Source organism: Anas acuta, chromosome 3, assembly GCF_963932015.1.
Source record: "Anas acuta chromosome 3, bAnaAcu1.1, whole genome shotgun sequence".
In the NCBI taxonomy this organism is placed as follows: Eukaryota; Metazoa; Chordata; class Aves; order Anseriformes; family Anatidae; genus Anas; species Anas acuta.
This window is the reverse complement of record NC_088981.1, coordinates 99195131-99216418: the sequence shown is the minus strand read 5'-3', so window position 1 is coordinate 99216418 and position 21288 is coordinate 99195131. Positions and strand designations below refer to the sequence as shown.

At 37.0% G+C, this 21288-nt stretch overlaps 1 protein-coding gene across 23 annotated transcripts in view; it reads left to right on the top strand.

Moving 5' to 3' along the window:
• Positions 1–21288, top strand: part of MYT1L (myelin transcription factor 1 like) — a 331824-nt gene that overhangs the window by 220200 nt on the left and 90336 nt on the right. For 15 of the 23 annotated variants that reach the window (XM_068678497.1, XM_068678494.1, XM_068678495.1 and 12 more), the window contains exons 6-7: positions 5613–5986; positions 9614–9709. In XM_068678497.1, the coding sequence (XP_068534598.1) occupies positions 5613–5986; positions 9614–9709 (470 nt within the window). The remainder of the gene's footprint in view (positions 1–5612; positions 5987–9613; positions 9710–21288) is intronic. The other 8 variants (XM_068678508.1, XM_068678503.1, XM_068678510.1 and 5 more) reach the window with 2 other exon arrangements.

The window sequence follows — 21288 nt, the reverse complement described above, 5'->3', positions numbered from 1 at the left end:
GCAATGGTAGCTTTATAAACTGTAAATCCAAGCACAGAAAAAAAAATAAATCAGGACTGTAGACAAAATAGGCAGCAGAATAGTACAAACTAATTGGGAAAGAGTTTACAAAAGCTGAGTCATAATTAACTAATATAAGTGATTTCCTTGGAAAAGACAATGAGAATAGATGATTGAAAAGCTAAAGTCAAATTCACAACTTTATTTGAATATCTATGTTACAAGTAGTTATTTAATTAGATTTATTAAAGTAGTAAACCAGACCAAGTAGCTAACCAGTGTTGATTTCCACTGCTGTTTATGCCCAGATCTGAATCCTGAGTAATGTCTTTGATTCTCACATACTTTATAAAATATTGTACACAAAAGCATAAAGCTGTAAAAAGAGATAACAGATGACCACTACTGGTAATGTCAACTTCTTTCTACTTTTGACCAATTATTCGTATTCTAAGAGCCATAGAATAGTATTTAGATGCAAAAATTAAGCACTTCAAATCAAAGCAGGTGGAGTTACCCTACCATCTTCTTCCCCAGTCCCCAAACTAATGAAATTTTAAAGGGCGCTATTTGGAGCCACTGCTAGATGAACAGTTTTCACAGTTTAATGACCTTAGTCAAAGAATGTGGTAGGTTGGGACTAGTGTTCTGGCTTTAATGTGACAGAATTTAAGTTTGCATCATCTCCAATGGTCAAATGTTTTCACACCTAAGAATCTACTTCTGCACTTTAGCCTTGACAGTATTATCTCAGAGCTGCCTAAAGTGTCATCAGCACCTCTTATTATGATATGCTGGAAGAACTGACTGAATGGTACAATGGTACAGCTCAAAAGATTGGAGTGAATGGGACTACATCTGGATTGTGAACACGCTAGGGGTGTTCACCAGCTCTCAGTGTTAGGGCCAGTTCTGTTCAATGTTTTTATCAATGATCGGGATGCAGGAATTGAAAACATATTTAGTAAGTTTGTTGAAAATAATGAACTGGTTGCACACTGGAACAGTCTCCCCAGGGAAGTGGTCACTGCACCGAGCCTGACTGAATTTAAGAAGAGATTGGTCTGTGCACTTAGTCACATGGTTTGAACTTTTGGGTAGACCTGTGCGGTGTCAAGAGTTGGACTTGATGATCCTTAGGGGTCCCTTCCAACTCAGGATATTCTATGATTCTATGATTCTATGATTCTAACTGTGAGGTGCTGTTGACTGTCTTGAGGGAGAAGAGGTTTTGCAGAGTGACCTAGGTAGGCTGGAGCTTTGGGCCATCAGCAACAGCATGAAATTCAACAAGAACAACTGCTGGCTTCTGCACTTGGTACTGAGTAATGCTGGGCACAGGTACACACTGGGAGATGAGTGGCTGGAGAGTAGCCCTGACAAAAGAGGAATCTTGGCATGACAATTAACAGTAGGCTCAACGTGAGACAGTAACATGCTGTGGGGGCCAGGAGGACAAACTGTATTCTGGGGTGCATTACCACAGCATAACTAGCCAGTCAAAAGGCAATTCTACTATATTTAGTGTTGGTGAGGCCTCCCTTTGAATATTGTGTTCAGTCCTATAAAAAGGATGTTGAGGTCCTTGAAAGTGTCCAGAGGAGGGTAACAAAACTGGTAAAAGAACTGGAAGGCACGTCCTATGAAGAGTGACTGGGGTCACCTGCTTTTTTTAGTCTGAAGGTTGAGGGGTGACCTCATTGCTCTCTGCTTCTTGAGGAGAAGTGAAGAGCGAGGTGCTCACCTTTTCCTCCTCGTATCTAGTGACAGGCCATGTGGGAATTACTAAAAGCTATGCCAGACTAGCCATTAGGAAAATCTTGCTTACTGAGAGGGTAGTTAAACACTGGAAAAAGCTTTCTGAAAAGGTGGTTGATGTTTATTGATTGATTCATGTTTAATAATTGTTTTGGATAATGCTTTTAAGTATGTGTTTTAACTTTGCGTCAGCCCTGAAGCAGTCTGACAGTTGGACATGATCTTTGTAGGTCCCTTCTAACTTAAACTATTTTATTCTGATCTGTTGCATTCTGTTCTGTTCTAAGGTTATGATAAGAGAAATAAAAGGAATGCTGGAGATAGTTGGGGCTAAGCCTACTCTCCTCCTTGAAAATAAATACCAGGGTTTTGTGAAAATATCACTTAATGATACTAGCATTAAAGAAGCTATAATGAGGATAATATACATCACAAGAAGGAACAAAACCAAGACAAGAAAGCATGACACATCCACTCAATGAATGTTATCCTGTCTTCTTAAATTGCACTGAATTGATATGCAAGTTTCTAAAATCTGCATGAGGCCCAAGCTGTGACTTACACCTGTTTTCCAGGATTGCAACCTGATAGGCACCTAACTGAAATAGGTACCTCTGTTACCATTTCCCTGGGCACTACACACACATTGAAATTCTAGTTCTGAGGAAAAAATTGCCTGCCTTAGAAGTCAGAGCTCCATATAGATAGTTCAGGTATGCAGTTCCTGAACTCCTCCCATAGCACCAGGGGATGCTCCAGAATAAACCTGGAGTGGTCAGAACTGCAACAGCATTCTTTTTCCACAAGTTTTAGACACTGTCTAGATTTAATTCCCGTTTCTGCCCTGACTGTGATAAGGTGGGATATTCTCCATGAAAATCATTCCTGCCACTCCACTCGACTCTGAGCAGCTGAGTGTTTACTAAGAATAGGAGTCACAGGGCAAGAGTCAGGACAGTTAGCGGTAGTGTGAAGCTAGGGACAAGGATTTCTGCCTAACAGGTAGACTTTATGTTGAAGCATCCTTAGATAGAAACAAACAGAAGGAAGGAAGGAAGGAAGGAAGGAAGGAAGGAAGGAAGGAAGGAAGGAAGGAAGGAAGGAAGGAAGGAAGGAAGGAAGGAAGGAAGGGAGGGAGGGAGGGAGAAAGAGAGAAAGAGAGAGAGAGAGAGAGAGAGAGAGAGAGAGAGAGAGAGAGAAAGAAAAAGAAAGAAAGAAAGAAAGAAAGAAAGAAAGAAAGAAAGAAAGAAAGAAAGAAAGAAAGAAAGAAAGAAAGAAAGAAAGAAAGAAAGAAAGAAAGAAAGAAAGAAAGAAAGAAAGAAAGAAAGAAAAACTTCCCAGGTTTAGGACACAACAGCAGTAAGGGTTTGAGATTTTGTTTGCTTACTGTGTATCAGACTTAGATTCTTGGAGCTCTTCTTTTAGAAATGGGTGCTCTTCCCCAGGATATGTCATGCTACCTGCTGGTTGGAGCTTGTTCCTAGGATCTGGAACGTGTATGAGGTCTATTCCCCTTCTAGCCAACACCATTAGTCCTCAACTTCTGTGTTGATTTCTGGAAACTATGCATCGTCAATGCTACTACTACATACTGCTGTGGGTTGACCTTGACTGGCTGCCATGTGCCCACCAAGCTGCTCTCTCACTCCACCTCTTTAACAAGATGGGGAGAAAATATAATGAAAAAAATCATGGGTCAAGAGGAAGGTCAGGGGGATCGTTCTCCAGTTATCATCATGGGAAAAAATGACTTGATTTAAGGAAGATTATTTATTGCCGATTAATAACAGAGAAGGAGAGTAAGAAACAAAGACAAAATGAAAACACCTTCACCACGTCTTCCCAGGCTCAAATTCATTCCCTCTCTCCTGACCCTTCTTACCTCCTTTCCCTGAAGCAGCAATGGGGGGTGGGGAATGTGGTCGATGTCAGCACTTATTCTCTGCCGCTCCTTACTCCTCATGTTCTTCCCCAGCTCCACCATGGGCACAATTATGCAGGCTGCAGTTCCTGCCAGCAACCTACTCCCATGCTGTTTCTCCACAGGCTGCTTTCAGAGCACATCCACCTGCTGCAGCATGTGGCCCTCCACGGGATGCAGCATGGATATTGCCGCTGTTGCCTGAAGCACCTCCTTCCCCTCCCTCTGCACTGACCTCTCTGGCTGTAGAGTTGTTTCTCTCTTGTTTTCCTCACTTCTCTCTTATTGATGCATAGTGTTTTTTGCTCTTTCTTAAATATGTTTCTCAGAGGAAACTAAGCCCAGCCATGCCCTACACTGGGGCAGTTGGAGCCAGCTGGAACCAGCCATTTTCAGGCCTCTCCTCACAGAGGCCGCCCCACATACCCATGTAAATCAAATCCACATGCTCAAAAGCAAAATGAGGGTAACTGGGATCTGTCTAGATGGAGGTATCTAAATGTTACTCTGTATTTTCTAAGTGTTTTCCATTATGAAAACCAACTTTTGTGACTGTACCTGATCCTTAGATAAATGTGAGCCAGGCTGACTGAGCCAGCCCTACTGTGAACAAGGGCTTTAAAATTCATATAAGACAAGGGTTAAGTTAGGCACTTAGATAAAATGGGCTGCTTGTTACCTAAATAGCAGTTTAAGTAATTGGAATGTATAGCTGCCAGGATGTGATTAAATCAGACCAAAATGCAGACACCACAAAGAGCACATCTGTAGTACTAAATGCTGTGACAAGCCCTATTTTTCAGTGGTCTGTTAATAGAAAATGAAGTATTAACACAGTAGAAGAAAATGATAAAGATCCTCAGTGTTTTGTAATCTTGATAAAGGGTATAAAAATATAATGTAATAAGAAGATATAAGTAGATATGCATAAAAGGCTAGGAAAAAAAAAAAACATTTGGAATGTCACAAAAATAGTTACTCTGAAGAAACAGTTTAAAAAGCAATGTGGTTGGAGTAGCACTTAAAATCAAACAACAAAGAAGACAAAAGAGAAAGTTCTTTAAACAAAAAAAGTGATAGTGGTTACAAGAGGTGACTACAGTCAACGAACAGAGATCATACGTCTTTAAGAAACAGGTAGCTACTCCAGTAGAAGACCAGAACTCTGAAACTCTGCTTATGTTAAAATGTGCTAAAATGTGAAGAGAAGATGTACTCAGCTTTGGAAAAAAAAAAAAAATTTACTTCCTTCACTGACAAAGGATTTTATTTATTGTTTCATTCTTTTGGTGTGACAACACTTTCAGCATTGTCCATTAAACTGTTAGTTCTGGTTGCATTGGGGAGCTTTCATTCCCATTTATTCAGCCTTGTAATGTATAATGAAGACGAACAGTGGAGAATTTAAGAGCAGTTCATCATTTGTAATAATAACAACAACAACAAGTGTTAAAAATGCATTTGTATTTTCTTTAATTAAATACCACTCAAACATGTATGCATTTTAAATGATCAAAACCTTTCTAAATATTAGAAAATTATGAAGCATTGTTTTCTTCCTGATTGTTGTCTTGATAGCTAACAGGTAGTGTCATTTTGTTTGTTTGTTTGCTTTTTTTTTTTTTTAATATATCAATCTGCCCTAGAAAAAAAAAGTCTAACACACAGAAGACAGAAAAGAAAAAGAAGGAAAAACACACATTTGTATCTATACTGGTTCAGGCAAATAATAATTATTTGCAAGTTCACAGGTTTTGTGAATATCTTCCACCCTGGTCATCATTGCCTAAGCAAATTTTTGGTTTGAAAACATGCATTTTGAGAACAGGAACCAATCATGTTATAGAAATTAGAATAAATGGCTAAATGATGTGAATTATTCTACAGAATTTTTTAGGATAGTGTAATAATTTGCATATTTTATTTTCCACAGTGTTTATGGCTGTCCTTTGGCAAAAAAACGAAAAACGCAAGATAAGCAACCACAAGAACCAGCTCCCAAAAGAAAACCCTTTGTGGTTAAAGCAGACAACTCCTCAGTAGATGAGTGCTATGAAACTGATGGAACAGAGGAGATGGATGAAAAGGAAGAGGAAGAGGAGGAAGAAGATGAAGAAGAGGAGGAATATTCTGATGACAATGAGGAGCAAGGTGATGAAGAGGAGGAAGATGAGGAGATAGATCGAGAAGAAGAAGAAGAGATTGAAGAGGAAGAAGAGGAGGATGAAGAGGAAGGTGAAGATGTAGAGGATGAAGAGGAGGAGGAAGAAGAGGAGGAGGAAGAAGAAGAGGAGGAGGAAGAACGTGGTAATAATCAGAGTATTAGTAAAAAGTAAACACTATGTGTTTTCTGGGTTAATCTTCTAGTGTGGTGTTTGAGGATTTAGCTGTGCAGTTCTCATTAAAGCTAATGGAAGTCATGCAGTTAAATCTCTCTGCTCCACACTGAAAATATACCCCACTGTGTTCTCTTAACATTTATTTTAATGTCTGTCTTCCAAATATTTTTTGATATACCAGCACTCACATTTCAAACAAGGAGGGTGGAGGTGTATTTGTGTAAAAAATACTTGCATAAAATGTAATCCTGATAGTGGATTAATGCATGCAGGTACCAGAAGAATATTCACAAAGGTACAAGCAAAGCATCAGCTACAGCTGGGTGCCTGTACTGATCATTTGCAAGTGTATTTGCTGGATCTGCTTATGTAATGTCAATGATTGCCCACATAAATATTGTCACAAGTTTTCACATAATTTTTCTGAGCAAAAACAGGCCTCTCCCCTTTGAAATTTTTGCCCCAAACTTCCTGGCCCCACCCTCCACCAAGAAACTATTCAGAATGAAGTGTTATGATATACTTTGGTTCTTTGAGACTTGGATGCTGTGTACTTTAGTTGATTCTATTGAAAATACAGAGAGAGAGGTTTAAATAGATAAAGTCCTTCTAAAATTGATATATATTGGTTATGATACTTTGGCAAAAGTGCCCTTTATACATACAGGTCACTGGTAGTAAGTGAATTGATGTAATAGCAATGTAATGTAACCTATGAAACACTCTCTTTTCTTGGGGATATTGGACTCTATATAACCAGTATTTTCAAAATATATAATCAGTGTCCATTTACTCGAGAATCCTTATGCTGATGACAGACATCATAATGCACTGGGGTGAAATTGAAGAATCATGCAAAAATTAATGAGCTATCTAAAAAGTATTTTGTTCCCATTTCCAGGGAACACGTTTTTGGTTGGGTAGATTCACCTTTCTAACCAATAAAAATATAAGAAAAGCTTTCAGCACTCCTCAGTTGGATTCCTCTTAGGAACCAGGTATGAAAGTTGTATGACTTTTGTTTCAGCATTCTGTAAGGTCAGATCTTAAATCTTATAGGAATACTTTGAAAGTATTCTTTCCATTTGGGCAAGATGGTGGCTAGCTGTGTTTTCTCAGGTACCTGAGTCTACAGCATATTCTCAAATGCTTAAATTTGTCAGCAAAACTGATAGAACATACATGGCCAATTTCAAAAGTTTGGTGCAACAAGGAAGCCATTTCCTTTTGCAGGGAACTTTGCTTCTTTCAGAATCTGAAAGAGAAGCTGTGTTAGATCAATCTGATGTGCAATTGCTACTGCTATTCTGATGGGCAAGTGAAGGAAGTCTAGCAGTTCCTTTAAGATATAACGGTGACTGAACTTTTCAATGCTTAGTTCATGGTGCAACTGCTGCTGTGTTTTCAGCTAACATGAAAAATTTTGAATCTGCACTATCAAAAATATAAGGAAAAAAATAACCGAAACTCAAAATCTCAAGTAAATTACTATTGGTGTGCCATCAGGCTTGATACTCAGCTTACTTCTACTATCATTATGAAACACAGTGGCTTACTTGTTCCAACACAGTTACACATGCAGTTAGCCATTCTAATCAACCTTTAGAGGCTGACATTGCTTTTTGACTGCTTTCCTTCCATAAATAGTAGGCTGTGGTTAAGAACTGCAAGAATATTACAAAGATGCCTGTATTAGCTGCTTTGCATAAATGCTTGGAATTAAAACTTACACCGGTTAAGTTTTTCTTAGGATCCCACATTATTCTGGAATTAATACACATATTCATTGATATCTATGTGTATATCTTCTATATCAAATATCAATCATTAGGAAAAAGGCACAAAAATGTGAAAAGTGATAATAGAATTTTATAAGAAAAGTATTATAAGATCTTTTATTATTTTATCTATTATATATCTATTATTATCTTATTATTATAAGATAAGAATCAACATAGTAATCATTATGTGGACAAACCCAGTTAGAGTACAGCTGATTTACAAGTTAGCATTAGTTAATTAGTTAATTAGTTAATTAGTTAATTAGTTAATTAGTTAATTAGTTAATTAGAGTTAGCATTAATTAATGAGGAAGGTAATACAGAGTTCCTTATGGCTCTGCCAGAGAGTGGGGAGATTAATAACAGAGTTTGTTCTTGGTGAGGTCTAGAAGCTAATTAATAAAACAGATTTGTTTAGATAGTTTATTTCTTATTTATTTTGATAAGGATCCTGATGTTTTACTTTCTTCTGCTCATAATATTAGCAACACTGGTAGAATCTGGACTGTTGATTTTCCAGAGAAATGAGGTGCAAAGTTAGGAGTTCTAAAAATACATGGGCTGAATATGGCACTTGCCTTTATCTGTTGACTGTATGGGAAAATTAGGTCTGTCAGTTCTGAATTTAGTAGTCTGAATCACTCACTGCTCACTACAATTTAGATATTGTAGTAAACCACCATCCAGCTTCTAAGGCATCTTAGCAGGAAGTATCTTACTGTTGCTTTTCCTAGAAACAAAATGTAGAATTGAACAATGGACACTAGAATACCTGCACAGCTCTAATCAAAGTTTCTGTCACTTGTGCTGTAGTTTAGAACCATAAGTAAATGTATTCTGTGGACAATACAGCTAACATCATAAGTAGTAGTGATAGAAGAATTCCATCAACAAGTATAGGATTACAGACCCAGTAATTAAGGGGAAAAAAAATAAAAGCAAGGTACTTTGCTGTTTCTTAGAACAAACTCAGTTTTCTGTTAGAAAAGGACTAATCTTGAGAAATTCCAGTAAACACACTGGCATCTCACTGCTCATATTTTTTTAAAAACTAAAGTGAATTTTGGATGGGATTCTCAGAGGATTGTAGGTAATACAGGTATATAATTCTTACTGAAAACCTTGGGCATTCACTGAAAACATCTCATCTTTTTGGAAAATCACATCTTTCTAGCCTTGTCATTGATAAACTAAAGGACTTGGGAAATAAGGAAGTATCCTAAAGCAACACTCTTACAAATCTCAAAATACCAATTAAAAAACAAAACAAAACCCCTCTTTTAGATCTGACTCCCAAATTCTGTGCTATGTCTCTATATAGTCCATTGAATTAAAATTAATGCTTATAATTCCCTGGCAGCGGCAAAACATATCCTCTTTCAGTTTCCATTAAATGTACCGAATGTCTTTAAGAACGAGTATCTATCATCTATGGGTCAATTATTTATTGAGAAGCCCTTATGTTCAGCTCTACCTTTAGAGGAAAGATGAATCTTTCCAATCTCTTATATTCAAGAAAAAATAAAAATAACAATAATAATAATAAATAAATAAATAAATAAATAAAAACAGAAATGACCTTTGTTAAGATAGCCAAGCCTGTAAATTATAATACAAATGAGAAGTAAAAAAGAAAGAGTAAGAGAAAAGGCTGCTTTTGGAGTGCCCCTTCTCTATGATGGTGACTGCTGAAAATCTTTGCTGAAAATCTGAAGGGCACATTTGATTTGCAAGGCAAACTGAAGTGCTTTCTCCTGAGCTCACTTCAGGTAGTTGGGTTCCAAAGACTGTTTCACAAAGCTTTTCTATTATAGAAAGAAATCTCCGCTGGAGGAGCTCCAGGAACAGATGTTCCAAGGCACCATTTAGCCCATATCACATGAAGACATTCAAGATGGCTTGTACTTCAGGTATTTCATAATCCGCCAGGGGCAGGAGGAGTCAGGCTTATTCGAGATCTAAAGAAACTCAATACATCAATCAAATCCATTTCACAAACAATACTACATAACTGAATGCAGTTTCTCAGAAGGTGAAATTGTATAGAAAGATGTATACATCTTTTAGAAATCCCCTACATTTTCTAACAAACTCAAGATAGCTGGCATATACAATATACTAATATGTGGTACTGCACCTACTTTATCAAGTGAAACATGGTGAGAAAATAGCTGTAAAACAGAAATGGCAGTGTAAATACATTTTTTTGGTTGTGTTTTGTTTGTTTGTTTTTAAATGAAGACTTTTTAAATGAAAATAGAGATGGTGTACCAGTTTTCACATTTCCTTAAATTTCAGGATTATTTTTAATAATCTGGTAAAATGTTTTTGGTTGGTTGCTTTGGGGTGTGATTGTTGTTGTTGTTTTGTTTTGGTTGGTTTGTTTTTTGTTTTTCCTCCACTAACATAAACTAGACACAGACACACAGGCACTCATAATTTGAAGTCCACCAGTCACCATGAGTACTCTGTCTTCCTGGTGCCTTCATCATGCTTCTGCACCACTTATTTTTGTCACTTCAAGAGGAAACACAAACACCAATCACATGCTGAGGAAATAGTGCTAGTACACAGCTTTCCAGCTGTCCTTGCAACTGAAGGCACTCAACATTTCATAAAATAAAGATGACAGATCTGTATTATCAATGGGGTCTGTCCAGCCCACTGACCACTAACCATTTATTTAAATTATTAGCGGGAAAGTGGTTCAGTATTGGTGAACGCAGTGAGTGTTCAGTAATAAACAGAACAAAGAGCTGGACTTATATGTACCTCATAGGCAAAACACCTAATAGAGGAAAATTGTAGTTTTAAGTGAAGAGACCAGAAAGTATCATTTCACTACTTACAACAGGGTACATGGAAAGAATTGCATTTTCCACATCCCAGGAAAATTTAATAAATACCTGATGGCCTCAAAAAGGAAAGTAGATCTTAACCCTCTGCTACTAGACTTTATTGCCGCATCATTTCAACTCCTTTATAAAAGAAACTACCCTGTGCTTAGTGTATCTCACAAGTAACAGTATGAATAAAAGAAAATAAATAAATAAATCGTTACATCTGGAAGGAATTTATCCTAACCGTCATGAAGGTTTCCTCTAGATACCAAGTTAAAGTTGTCTTACTGATCTAGTTACAAACTACACAAGCCTAGAAGTGGTTGGGTCAAGCCACTGCATAAGACAATTTTTATTGACATCTTCTTTCTGCATTGAAGATACAAACGTAGACTGCAAGTTGTTTTGATATTTAGCAATTTATATTATTTCATGTGGAGACATTCAGACTAAATGTTTTCTCTGAAAATTTTCATTGGAAATATAATTAAAAGATTTGGAACAGGTTGTTCAGAGTGGAAAAGTAGGTACCTCCAGTTCTCGTGGAATTGGTTCAGATCTATTTATTTTAATTCTCTTGTTTGCAGTTGTTTGGTTGGTGGATTGCATAAACATAGCTGCTTTGCTAGCATAGTAAATTTTTGCTTGTTGCTCTGTTCTCAAGGTGTTTACTGTGTGCTGCTCCTAAACAGTATGATTGGTTAGGTCTTGATTTAAACATCACTTTTAATTCTTTGAAGTGAGATAAGGCTTGAAGCTGAGCTCATTTACATCAGGAGTTGCATTTATGTGTGATGGTGTTGTATGTTATACATAACTTTTCCTTCTCTTGAAAAACTATTTATAAAAACATCCCTCTGTATAAATGTTTGATTCTGAAGATCAGAATTTTTCAGGCTGTGTCTAGACACTTATACACAGCTTTAAGCTGTTAGTAGTCCACTTCTATGTTGAAAGTTAGGACTATTTCCTTTTGATATAGGAGTTTGAATATTTAGTTCCTTTCCTACAAATAATAGGCCTTAAAAGATATGTGAGCTATATGATTCTTAAATAAATAAATAAATAAATAAATAAATAAATAAATACAAGATTAAACTATTGCTTTATGCAATGTAAAGAAATCATTCATCATCATTAATCATTTACCTTTGGTACAGATCTATGCCATATGCAACTTCTGCTGATGTAAGCAGAAATTCTGTAGAAGACATTGGGATAATTAAGGAGTTCAGAGTTTGAACTAAAGGCTTTGACCACACAACACATTCAGCACTACATCTGATTTTAATGTTATTTCATTCTGAATCTATTTCACTTACGCATGGGGTTGCTTGCTTGTATTTTTAATTCACAAGCTCTTTCCTTCCTTGTTATCTGAACATAGGATGTTGATCTATAATCAAATAGCAAATTGTTTTAGGGCTTATTGTAACTAAACCTTTACCTGGTCTTGCCAGAGAAATAGATGTGGAAAGCAATCGTATATCTCAGCAGTACGGCTTAGGATTCTCGCACATTTCAGTCCTCAAGAAGAGGTTGCACAGAGGTTGCCTTTTCTATATTTCTGTTGCATCCTTCTATCTGCAAATAAATGCAGAGTGGATCCTTGACTTCCCCTCTTTGTCTGGCAGATGATATCGTAAAATTAATTCTTTCTGAAATAAGATAGATTGGAGAAGAAATTCTGAACAATAGTGCTGAAGCCTTAGAACTTTATTCCTATTCTCACTCAGACTCTGTAAACAGTTCATTCCCAATGATCTTCTAATTTTGGCACAACTGTGCCAAGAAGCTAGTTGCTTTTGCTATTTAGTGCTTTAAAGAGCCAATAGTGAACTCAGTGATATATCAGCTCTCCGCATCCATATTTGCAAACATAATGACCGGATGTTGCTATAGAAAGTCTCCCATCTGGGATATGGCACTTAGGGAAGTGCCATATTCAACATATTCATGGGTTGTGCCACATTTAACATATTCATGGGTTGTGCAAAAAATAATTCTTCATGATTACTTTGAAATCCTTTGCTTCTTCACAGATAGCATTTTCCAGACTGTACTACAGTTTAAACAGAGTCTACAGACTCTGTATGAATCCCTCTTGACACTGTCTTAAACAACAAACTTTGCTTTGTTAGTGTTTCAGGTTCCTATTTTGTTTAGACTGTAGGTCTAAAGACAAATTTTGATCATCATATTTATTCTCACTGGTCTTAAAGTGTTTTTTCCTAAAATAGTGAACACAAGTGACAACTTTTCTCCTTGAAAAGCAGAGAACCTTATTTGGTTGCTACAGGTGTTAATTTTTCACTGCAACATTTCCTCCAGGGTATATTAGAATGAAATAAAATTACAGACCAGATTGATAATTTCTTCTCATCCTTATCTATTTTCATGACTAAAATTTACAGTCCTGGCAAATTCCTCATATCACAGAAATTTTGTCAAACTGAAAAATAAAAACAACAACATTAAAAAAAAAAAAAAAAAAAAAGAAAACACTTAGAAACAAAAACATTGATGTATAATGAACATATATATGTAATTGCATCTAAACACCAAGAAACCCAAAGAAACCCATGAGGAAGCACTTTACTGTACAGGTGATGAGGGACTGGAACAGGTTGCCCAGAGAGGTTGCGGAGTCGCAGTTCTTGGAGATCTTCAAAAGCTACCTGTACATGGTTGCTCTGGGTATCCCTGCATGAGCAGGGGCATTGGACCTGAAGTCCCTTCCAACCTTAACCATTGTGTGATACTGTGATTACATGAATTGTGAATACTTTTTATTATGGAAGCATTTCCTCCTCGTTTTACTTTTCAGGATGATTCAGTTGTGTTCGTTTGTCACATGTACCATACATGACATAGTCCATTTATACCATGGACAATTCTTTCCCTTCTTTGATTCAATTTATTCTACAGACATTCTATGAGACCAAACTGTGGGACCTACAATTAGCTAGCTGGACAGCGAGAATTGTCGAGTCACTTAGCAAAAGATGGAAAAGCTAATGCTAAGAAAGAAACTAGCTGAAGGATTTTGGTAAAGGATGTAAAATAGTAATTAGAAAGGACACTGATGTGGTTATAGAATCAGCCTGATTTTGGTCACTGTTGTTATTGTTACATCAGAATTACTTGGCACAAAAAGGCTTCTTAGAGAACAGTAAGTGTGTTAAGTACCCATAACACTGTGGGTTGATTAGGTGAACTGATATACCTGATAGTTCTGTTATCCCAAAAGCTTAATTTTGCAGGCTATACTTTTAATAGGAAGAGTAACAGTCTTGTTTGACACTGAAGAAACTCCAAGCAAGAGCTACATTTACAATTGAAACAAACAAACAAACCAACATACAAACAAAAAGCAAGTAGGCCTTATTTTTCCTTGTACTCTTTAGACATGGACTACTGAAAGTAACAGGTGTAAGGTCTGTGCGGCGTGAACACTTCCCATCATATAATACAAGAGAGTTTGCAAAGCTGCACAGGCCCACATCAGGCTGTTTTTCCTTACATTTTTAACTGAATGTGTGGTGACATTCTTTGTTTGTCATATACACTATTAAGATATGCTATGCAGCTACTGTCTTCTGATTTCTATTGTATTCAATATATCAATTCTATTGTTTCACCGACTACCTCAACTTACAGAGGTTCTGTATAAGCAAGATACAGATGCTTATACAAGGCTAAGTGGTTTCTTGGACACCTGATGAAACACAGGAAAGGTGTCTGTACAGAATAATGCTTAGTTGTCTTTTATCATCTACAGTACTTAAAGCATCATTCAACTTTAAAGATTGGCACCGTACAGAAAGTTAGAAATTTTCTTATTCTTTTGTGATATGTTGAATAAAATTTTTCTCTTAAATAATCAGATAAAATACATATTTATATCACTAACAATGGAAGTACAGAATAACAGGTAATTATTATCAGAATGTTAGGAATAGTACTGGACTTGTACAGTATACAAAAGTACACAAGTATAAAAAAAAAATGCTTATATTAGAGATCATTTATTACCTAATGAGAGCAGTCTGTGAATGTTCTTCTCTGAAAATACAGTGAAGAAGGGTAACTTTTAAGTATACAGAAAGTAGAATATTTTCTTGGGAGCCCCATACATTTGATGGAGTGAGATACATGTTTCAGAATAGAAAGAAATTCTGCCACTGACTGTAACTCAGGCACCTGAGTTGAGTGTGAGAATTAAAACGTGAGTTCAACACCACCTTTCCTTCTTGTCTGACAGAGAGTGCTAGCAACTAGATCAAAGACTGCTTTAGATAAGCAATGCTCACACCCTAGGGGGGACCAAAAAAAAAAAAACAAAAAACACTGATAAACCAAGGAGGGTCATTCTTCTGGGAAAGCAGGGCTTGCTGGGTTCCTTTCTGCGCTCAAAGAACACTCTAACATCTTATATATTGGCTGCTTAATATTAGATTACAAAATCAGTCCTGGGTGCAGGGATCAGAAATGTTACTTCTCTCTTGTAGGTGAATGACCTTGTAAACTATGCACAATGAAGACAGTATATTTTTGCATGACCCAAATAACATGAAACTTGTATAGGTCTCTTTGTTTCGTGCTTCCTAGTAAGCTTGCATTCAGTCCAGCTTTTATTGCATTTGGGTGATGTGATATTGAATGCATTCAAATTGGGAGAGCTTTTACTCTCAGTCTTCTAATTTTTTAGCAAGTGATCTACCAAACTATGTATTTCATCAATGAGAATAAGGGTGATTGAGGGAGGGAAATAAAGGAGGAAACTGGCAGTTTTTCCCTTAACTGTAACTTAAAGCAATCCAGTCAAAGCAACAGTACATGGGAAGCCTTTTTCTGTCAAGTGCATTAGACAGATTGGGTCTCTCTGGGAACTTAGATATGAAGATGGCCAGTATCTAGAATTCTTCAAGGTTTAAATGGGACATGGGTGCAAAACTTCTTAAGGCTGGGAGTATTTAGTTAGGATTAGAAGGAGCGCCTTCAACAACTGATCAGTGTTTTGAGTTCGTCAGTTTTGATTTCAGATATATCCTCAGTTTAAGTCTCAAATGAACATAGAAGTAGTTGTATCACCAAATGAAAATGAAATGTGACTGTTCCTATACAATTCTTACATGAGATTTCCAGTCTGAAAATGATGTAGACATTTCTGCTGCTATTCATAAGAACTTGTTCTTGTTGTTTAAGTGATTCCAAATTAAATGACCATTAAAGAGAAGTATAAGGAGAATTGATTCAACAGCTGGAGGGTCTTCTGACACAGAAATTGAAAGAAAAAAAATCCAAGTGTAAAAGGAAGTTCAGGACTTATTCAGAAAAAAATGGAATGCAGAAAGACGTAAATAAATGATTAGGAGACCAGCATGGGAGTACAGCAGAGTGAAATATATTGTTAGCATTTCTTCCTGGGACAACAGGACATGAGGAAGACGTTAAAGCAGCAATCTAAACTCTGCACTGTGCAGAATTGTTAGTATAATAATGCAAAGGCTTTAAGATGGGTGATTTTACAGTATAGTTGATCAGGATCAAGGTTAGACAAAATATCCACATCCAAATACATTACATCCAAATAGTACATAGTTCTATTCTATTCTATTTTTGTATCCCTAATATGTGACTATTCATGATGTGGTATAATTTAATATCCTTTGCAGTAGTATGGCTTTATACTATACTGATGACATTTTATATAATTTCCATTACTAGAATCAGGACTATAGAAATACAGCTATACAATGTGTTGATTCTCTGAGCCATTTTATAATGTGGAAAACCAGGATTAAGAAGGACAGAGAGCTGTTGTCCAGAGGAGAGCCACAAGGATGGTCAGAGGGCTGGATAACCTCTCTTATGAAAACAGGCTGAAGGAGTTGGGGTTGTTCAGCCTGAAGAAGAGAAGGCTCTGGAGAGACCTTACAGCAGCCTTCCAGTACTTAGAGGGCCTACAAGAAAGCTGAAAGGGACTTTTTACAAGGGCATGTAATGATAGGACAAGGGGTAATGGATTTAAACTAAAAGAGGGGCGATTTAAGTTAGATTTTAGGAAGAAATTCTTTACTCAGAGGGTGGCGAGGCATTGGAACGGGTTGCCCAGAGAAGCTGTGGATGCCCTATCCCTGGAAGTAAGAAAGTAAGCAGTGTGGAAATAATGTACACAGTTTATTTGAGTTTTAAGAAACTATTTGATGCAGTTCCACTTTGGAAGTCATAAAATATAATACAGCAACAGATATAGAGTCAGTGTCATATAGGTTGGAAAATACCTTCAGCATTATTAAGTCCAGTCATTAATCTGACCTGCTGAGTCTCATCACTAAACCATGTCCCATAGTGCTTCATATATGAAGGGACAGAGGGAAAAAGTTCATGTTGGATAGGTTAATTTCATTGGTTCTTGAGTTGCTCAGATACTTCAACATGTGACATATTTTAGAACCTAAAAATAATCCTTACAGATGTATTTGAGGAGGAACAATACGTTAGGATGATTGCGGTATGAATCACCTGATGAACACTTGAAGAAAAAAATACAGAACACTGAAGTAGAGGAATTGACTCTGATCTCATGTACCTTACTTTCATGAGTGAACGCCAGTAAAACAGTTCCTGTGCTGTTCCATGAGACCAGAGTAAGACTCAGGATTTAGTTTTGTGCAGCATAAGTATCTCTCTATCTATGCATTTGTGCATGTATCTTGGAAAACTGGCTACTGTGGTTATTCGTTTGTTGGACTGATCCACTTTGAAGTTTGTAATTTCTGTACAACCAGTTAGAGCAAGAGTTCCAGCAGAGATGTCATGCACACTGAGATTGCACTGCTCTAGTCAATGTAGGCACTGTGAAACTGACTATGAAGTCACTGCCATTTTAGCTGTCATGCATATCTTTAGTTAGAAATATATACAAATTTATGTAAATATGTAGATGGTTGCATTTCTCCAACAAAAGTTTTCTTTTAATGAGAGGCAAGCTTTCATCATCAGGACAGATATTCCAGTGCAGATCTGAACAGCAGTAGGAAATCTCTTATAGAAGGAGGAACTGACAATTTCTAAATTGTTGGTGTTGTGCGTTTTTAAGGTGGGCAGATAGTTGGAACAACCTCACTGGAAATATGTTTGCAGATGCAGCAGCAAAAGAAAAATCTTTTTTAGATCTGTTATCAGCTCATACAATTCCTACATTCTCTGGTACTCTGATCTCCATCCTAGACATTGCCAATGTCATAAGCCTATAAGTCATACACTATGTACATGTAGTATAGATAGAAAATAAACAAGACATAATGAAGACTCTCCATAACTAGCTAGGATCTAGCTGCACTATGGAATCACTACTTTCTGTTTTGTGAGGACCACTGCATACTTGACTGACTGGAATAGCATGGTTAAAAGAATAGGTTCCAATTTGCCTTACTCTTTCCTCTGAAGTTACAGATGACAGTGTGCTTTCCAAGGATTCCACCTTACAGATTCTGCTGCCTTGTTCCCCTTCTCTTTAATCACAGTAATCAAAGCCACATCTATCTGAGTGAATAAGAAAGGCCATAGTCCATTCATCTAAAACTGAGTTCAACTGTTGCAGCATGGCTTGGGTCCATACAGCTAAGTTTTAACCTCCCAAAATAGGGTGACCACATCTGGACTGCTTCTTGGGAACGGTCCATAACTAGCACCACTGCACTGTGCCTGAACACTGGTGGAAGGATGCTAAGTCAATCAAATCAAAATCATGGCAGTGTTTCACTAAAAGCTTAACCATATGAATAATCACATGCCACTGCATGGTCTCATGTCCTGTCCCTGATTAGCTTGTGTTGGAATGGCTGTAACCAAAGAGACAAATTACCCTTTATATTTACTTTCTCCTTATTTTATGGAGTGTTATTCAGCCTTCCCTGTCACTAGAAGACAGGAAACACGAGAAATGTACAAGAAGCTGGATCAAGTGATAAAGAAAAAAAAAAAAATAACCCCCCCTAACAAAAAGTCATATGTTTCAAATGAAGTGAAGCCTGTCACTCATGCATGCAGTCTTCCCTTCCAGATATCCTGCATCTGAAATCACTGTGGGGATAGAAAGACAGATAGGAAGAAGAAATTTCAGAGATATTGTATTTTGAAGTTCTCATGCTCTAGAGTGTTCATGATATGTATTTCTGTGTATTCTGCCAATTAGGTCAGATTATTATCAAAGCACAAACAAGCATCCTTTGGTAATGAAACACAACCAAACAAAAGTAATTAAACTTATTGCGGAGGTCAGACTAATCCAATAGGATATTAACTCCATCCATGTAACTCATGCAATCATAAGCACCCATCCCATTTGAGCCAACACTTCCTTATATGTTTGCTTGTGTCCAAAACCTCAAGATGGTTCCTTTCAGGTACCTCTTCTATTCCATGCTCTCTGCAGTTCTTTCTGTGTCATATTAGACATATTGTTAAAGTTCAGCAAAGCACAATTTGAAAACTCTGAGTGAAAATAATTAGGATAGAATTAATCTCATCAATTTCATTTATAGTTAGTCAAGAGGAATAGCCACTTTTAGGGAATAATTCAGCCAATCCACTCCAGATACCAAGCTTAGGATAAAATAAATCTCATCTCAAGATGCATATTTTTGTCCACTGCCTAAATATGTGGTGTGGATGGCTAGTTCATATGTAGACATGTTGAATGTGGACATCTCCATTGAGGCAGAGATCTAAATAAAAACAGTGAAAACAAATTATTTATCCCTACAGTAAGAATTTCCAACCTGTCTTTCTCAGAGATTTGTGTGTGAAAAAGATGTTAGTTTATGAACTGAAAATTTGTTCTCCAGGTTGCATCTTTTGCAAAACAATGCTCATAGAGAGGGATATAGATAGGTTACTGTCTCATAAGCAACCTTTGGAGTAGCCCCATGTAGAAGTTCCATATCAAAGATTTGTCTGAGTGGGTGTTCTCCTGTTGGTGCAGCTGGTCCTCTGATCCCCTGCTGTATCTTAGTATTTGGAGAATAGCTTTGGCTGCTTCATTGCCTGCTGCCTTGCTGAGCTCTGGAAACCTGAGAGAAAGCAAGAAACTGCCATGCTCTGTTGAGTCATTAGAAGGCTATGTGAAAGTGTCTCCCCTCCCTCATATAGACTTCCTGGGGAGCAAAAGTTGAAATGAGTACCAGCCATCAGATAAAGCCATCTCATTATTTGCCCAGCCAGAAGTCAGGTTAAAACAGTTAAGTGCTGACTGAACTTGATTATGGCTCTCAAAGAAGAGTGGACCAGGTGTGGATGACTGGCTAAATTGTACTGGTCTTGCAAACCCAGCATAGCCAACTCTGATCACAAATATTCTCGGTGAGTTCCTTCTCAAACCTAAACATATACCTTCATACCAAATATTTCAGATGCTGCAAAGCCAACAAGCAGATTTCATACCAAATGACCTTACTTATTTTGGGGTGTTCCTGTAGGTAACTGAAAAGTATTTTCTGCAATCTCTGTGGAACAAAAATAAATAAATAAATAAATAAATAAATAAATAAATAAATAAATAAATCCCCAGCATATTCATTGCCTTTTGACTATTTGGAAGTAATGCTTGTATGCCAGGATCAAAAGGCTGGAGACTGTAAACAGGGGAAGTGATATTCCCTTTTATTTAATACTTATGCTATTGTATATGGAGCACTAGATTTCATTTTAGGTTCAGCAGTACAAGACCTAAAACACTGGAGTCTAGAGACAAACAATCAAGATGATTAAAAGGCAAGAACATATAATGTACAAAGAAAGAAATGTGTTTGTTCACTCTGAGGAGGAGAAGGGCAACAGACACAAATTGTAATGAAAGAACTTCCATTTAGAAGAAAAAAATATCACTGTAAGGGTGGTCAAATGCTGGAACAGATTTCCCAGAGAAGTTGTGGCATCTCAAACCTTGAAGATATTCATAAAAGGACTGACTGGATAGGGCCCTGAGAACCTGATGGCCTCTATTTGAACCAGAGTTGGACCAGATGATCTGCAATGGTCCCATCCAATCTCATCTATCTCACAATTCTGACACCAATACAATGTGAAGTGGCGTGTGAGATGCTCTAAGACCAGAGAAAGGCAAGTACTGTCTTGTGGTAAAAAGAGGAAATCATAACTAAGCACATTAGTTTGTCAGGAAATTGATATTTTTTAATAACATTTTGCAATATCTGTCACTAGAAGCAACACTATCACAGTCAAGGTCAGAGTATCTTCATCAGGTACCTTTCAGGGTCCTTTTCCAAAACTGTACAGAGCTACCTGTATCAGGTGGCTAATAGGGACATATAGTGGGAAAACAGGGATGATTAACAAAATACTTCATTTAAGAAAAAATATGTTAGAAGCTCCTCTTCTGGATTATCTGATTCTCTCTCTCTCACGAAGTTCCTGCTTGATTCTATAAGTGGGAATAACCCAAGTAAGAAACTCTGTATTCTACCAATACCTCATGTGAATACTTACAAATTAGGATGTTATTCATGCAGGTCTAGCAGAGGTAAGGCATAGTAAGAGGTTGCAAGGATAGGTTAAGTGAAGAAAAAATAATATATCATGGCATTGATTATATACAAACACCTATGCACTTAGATGAGAAT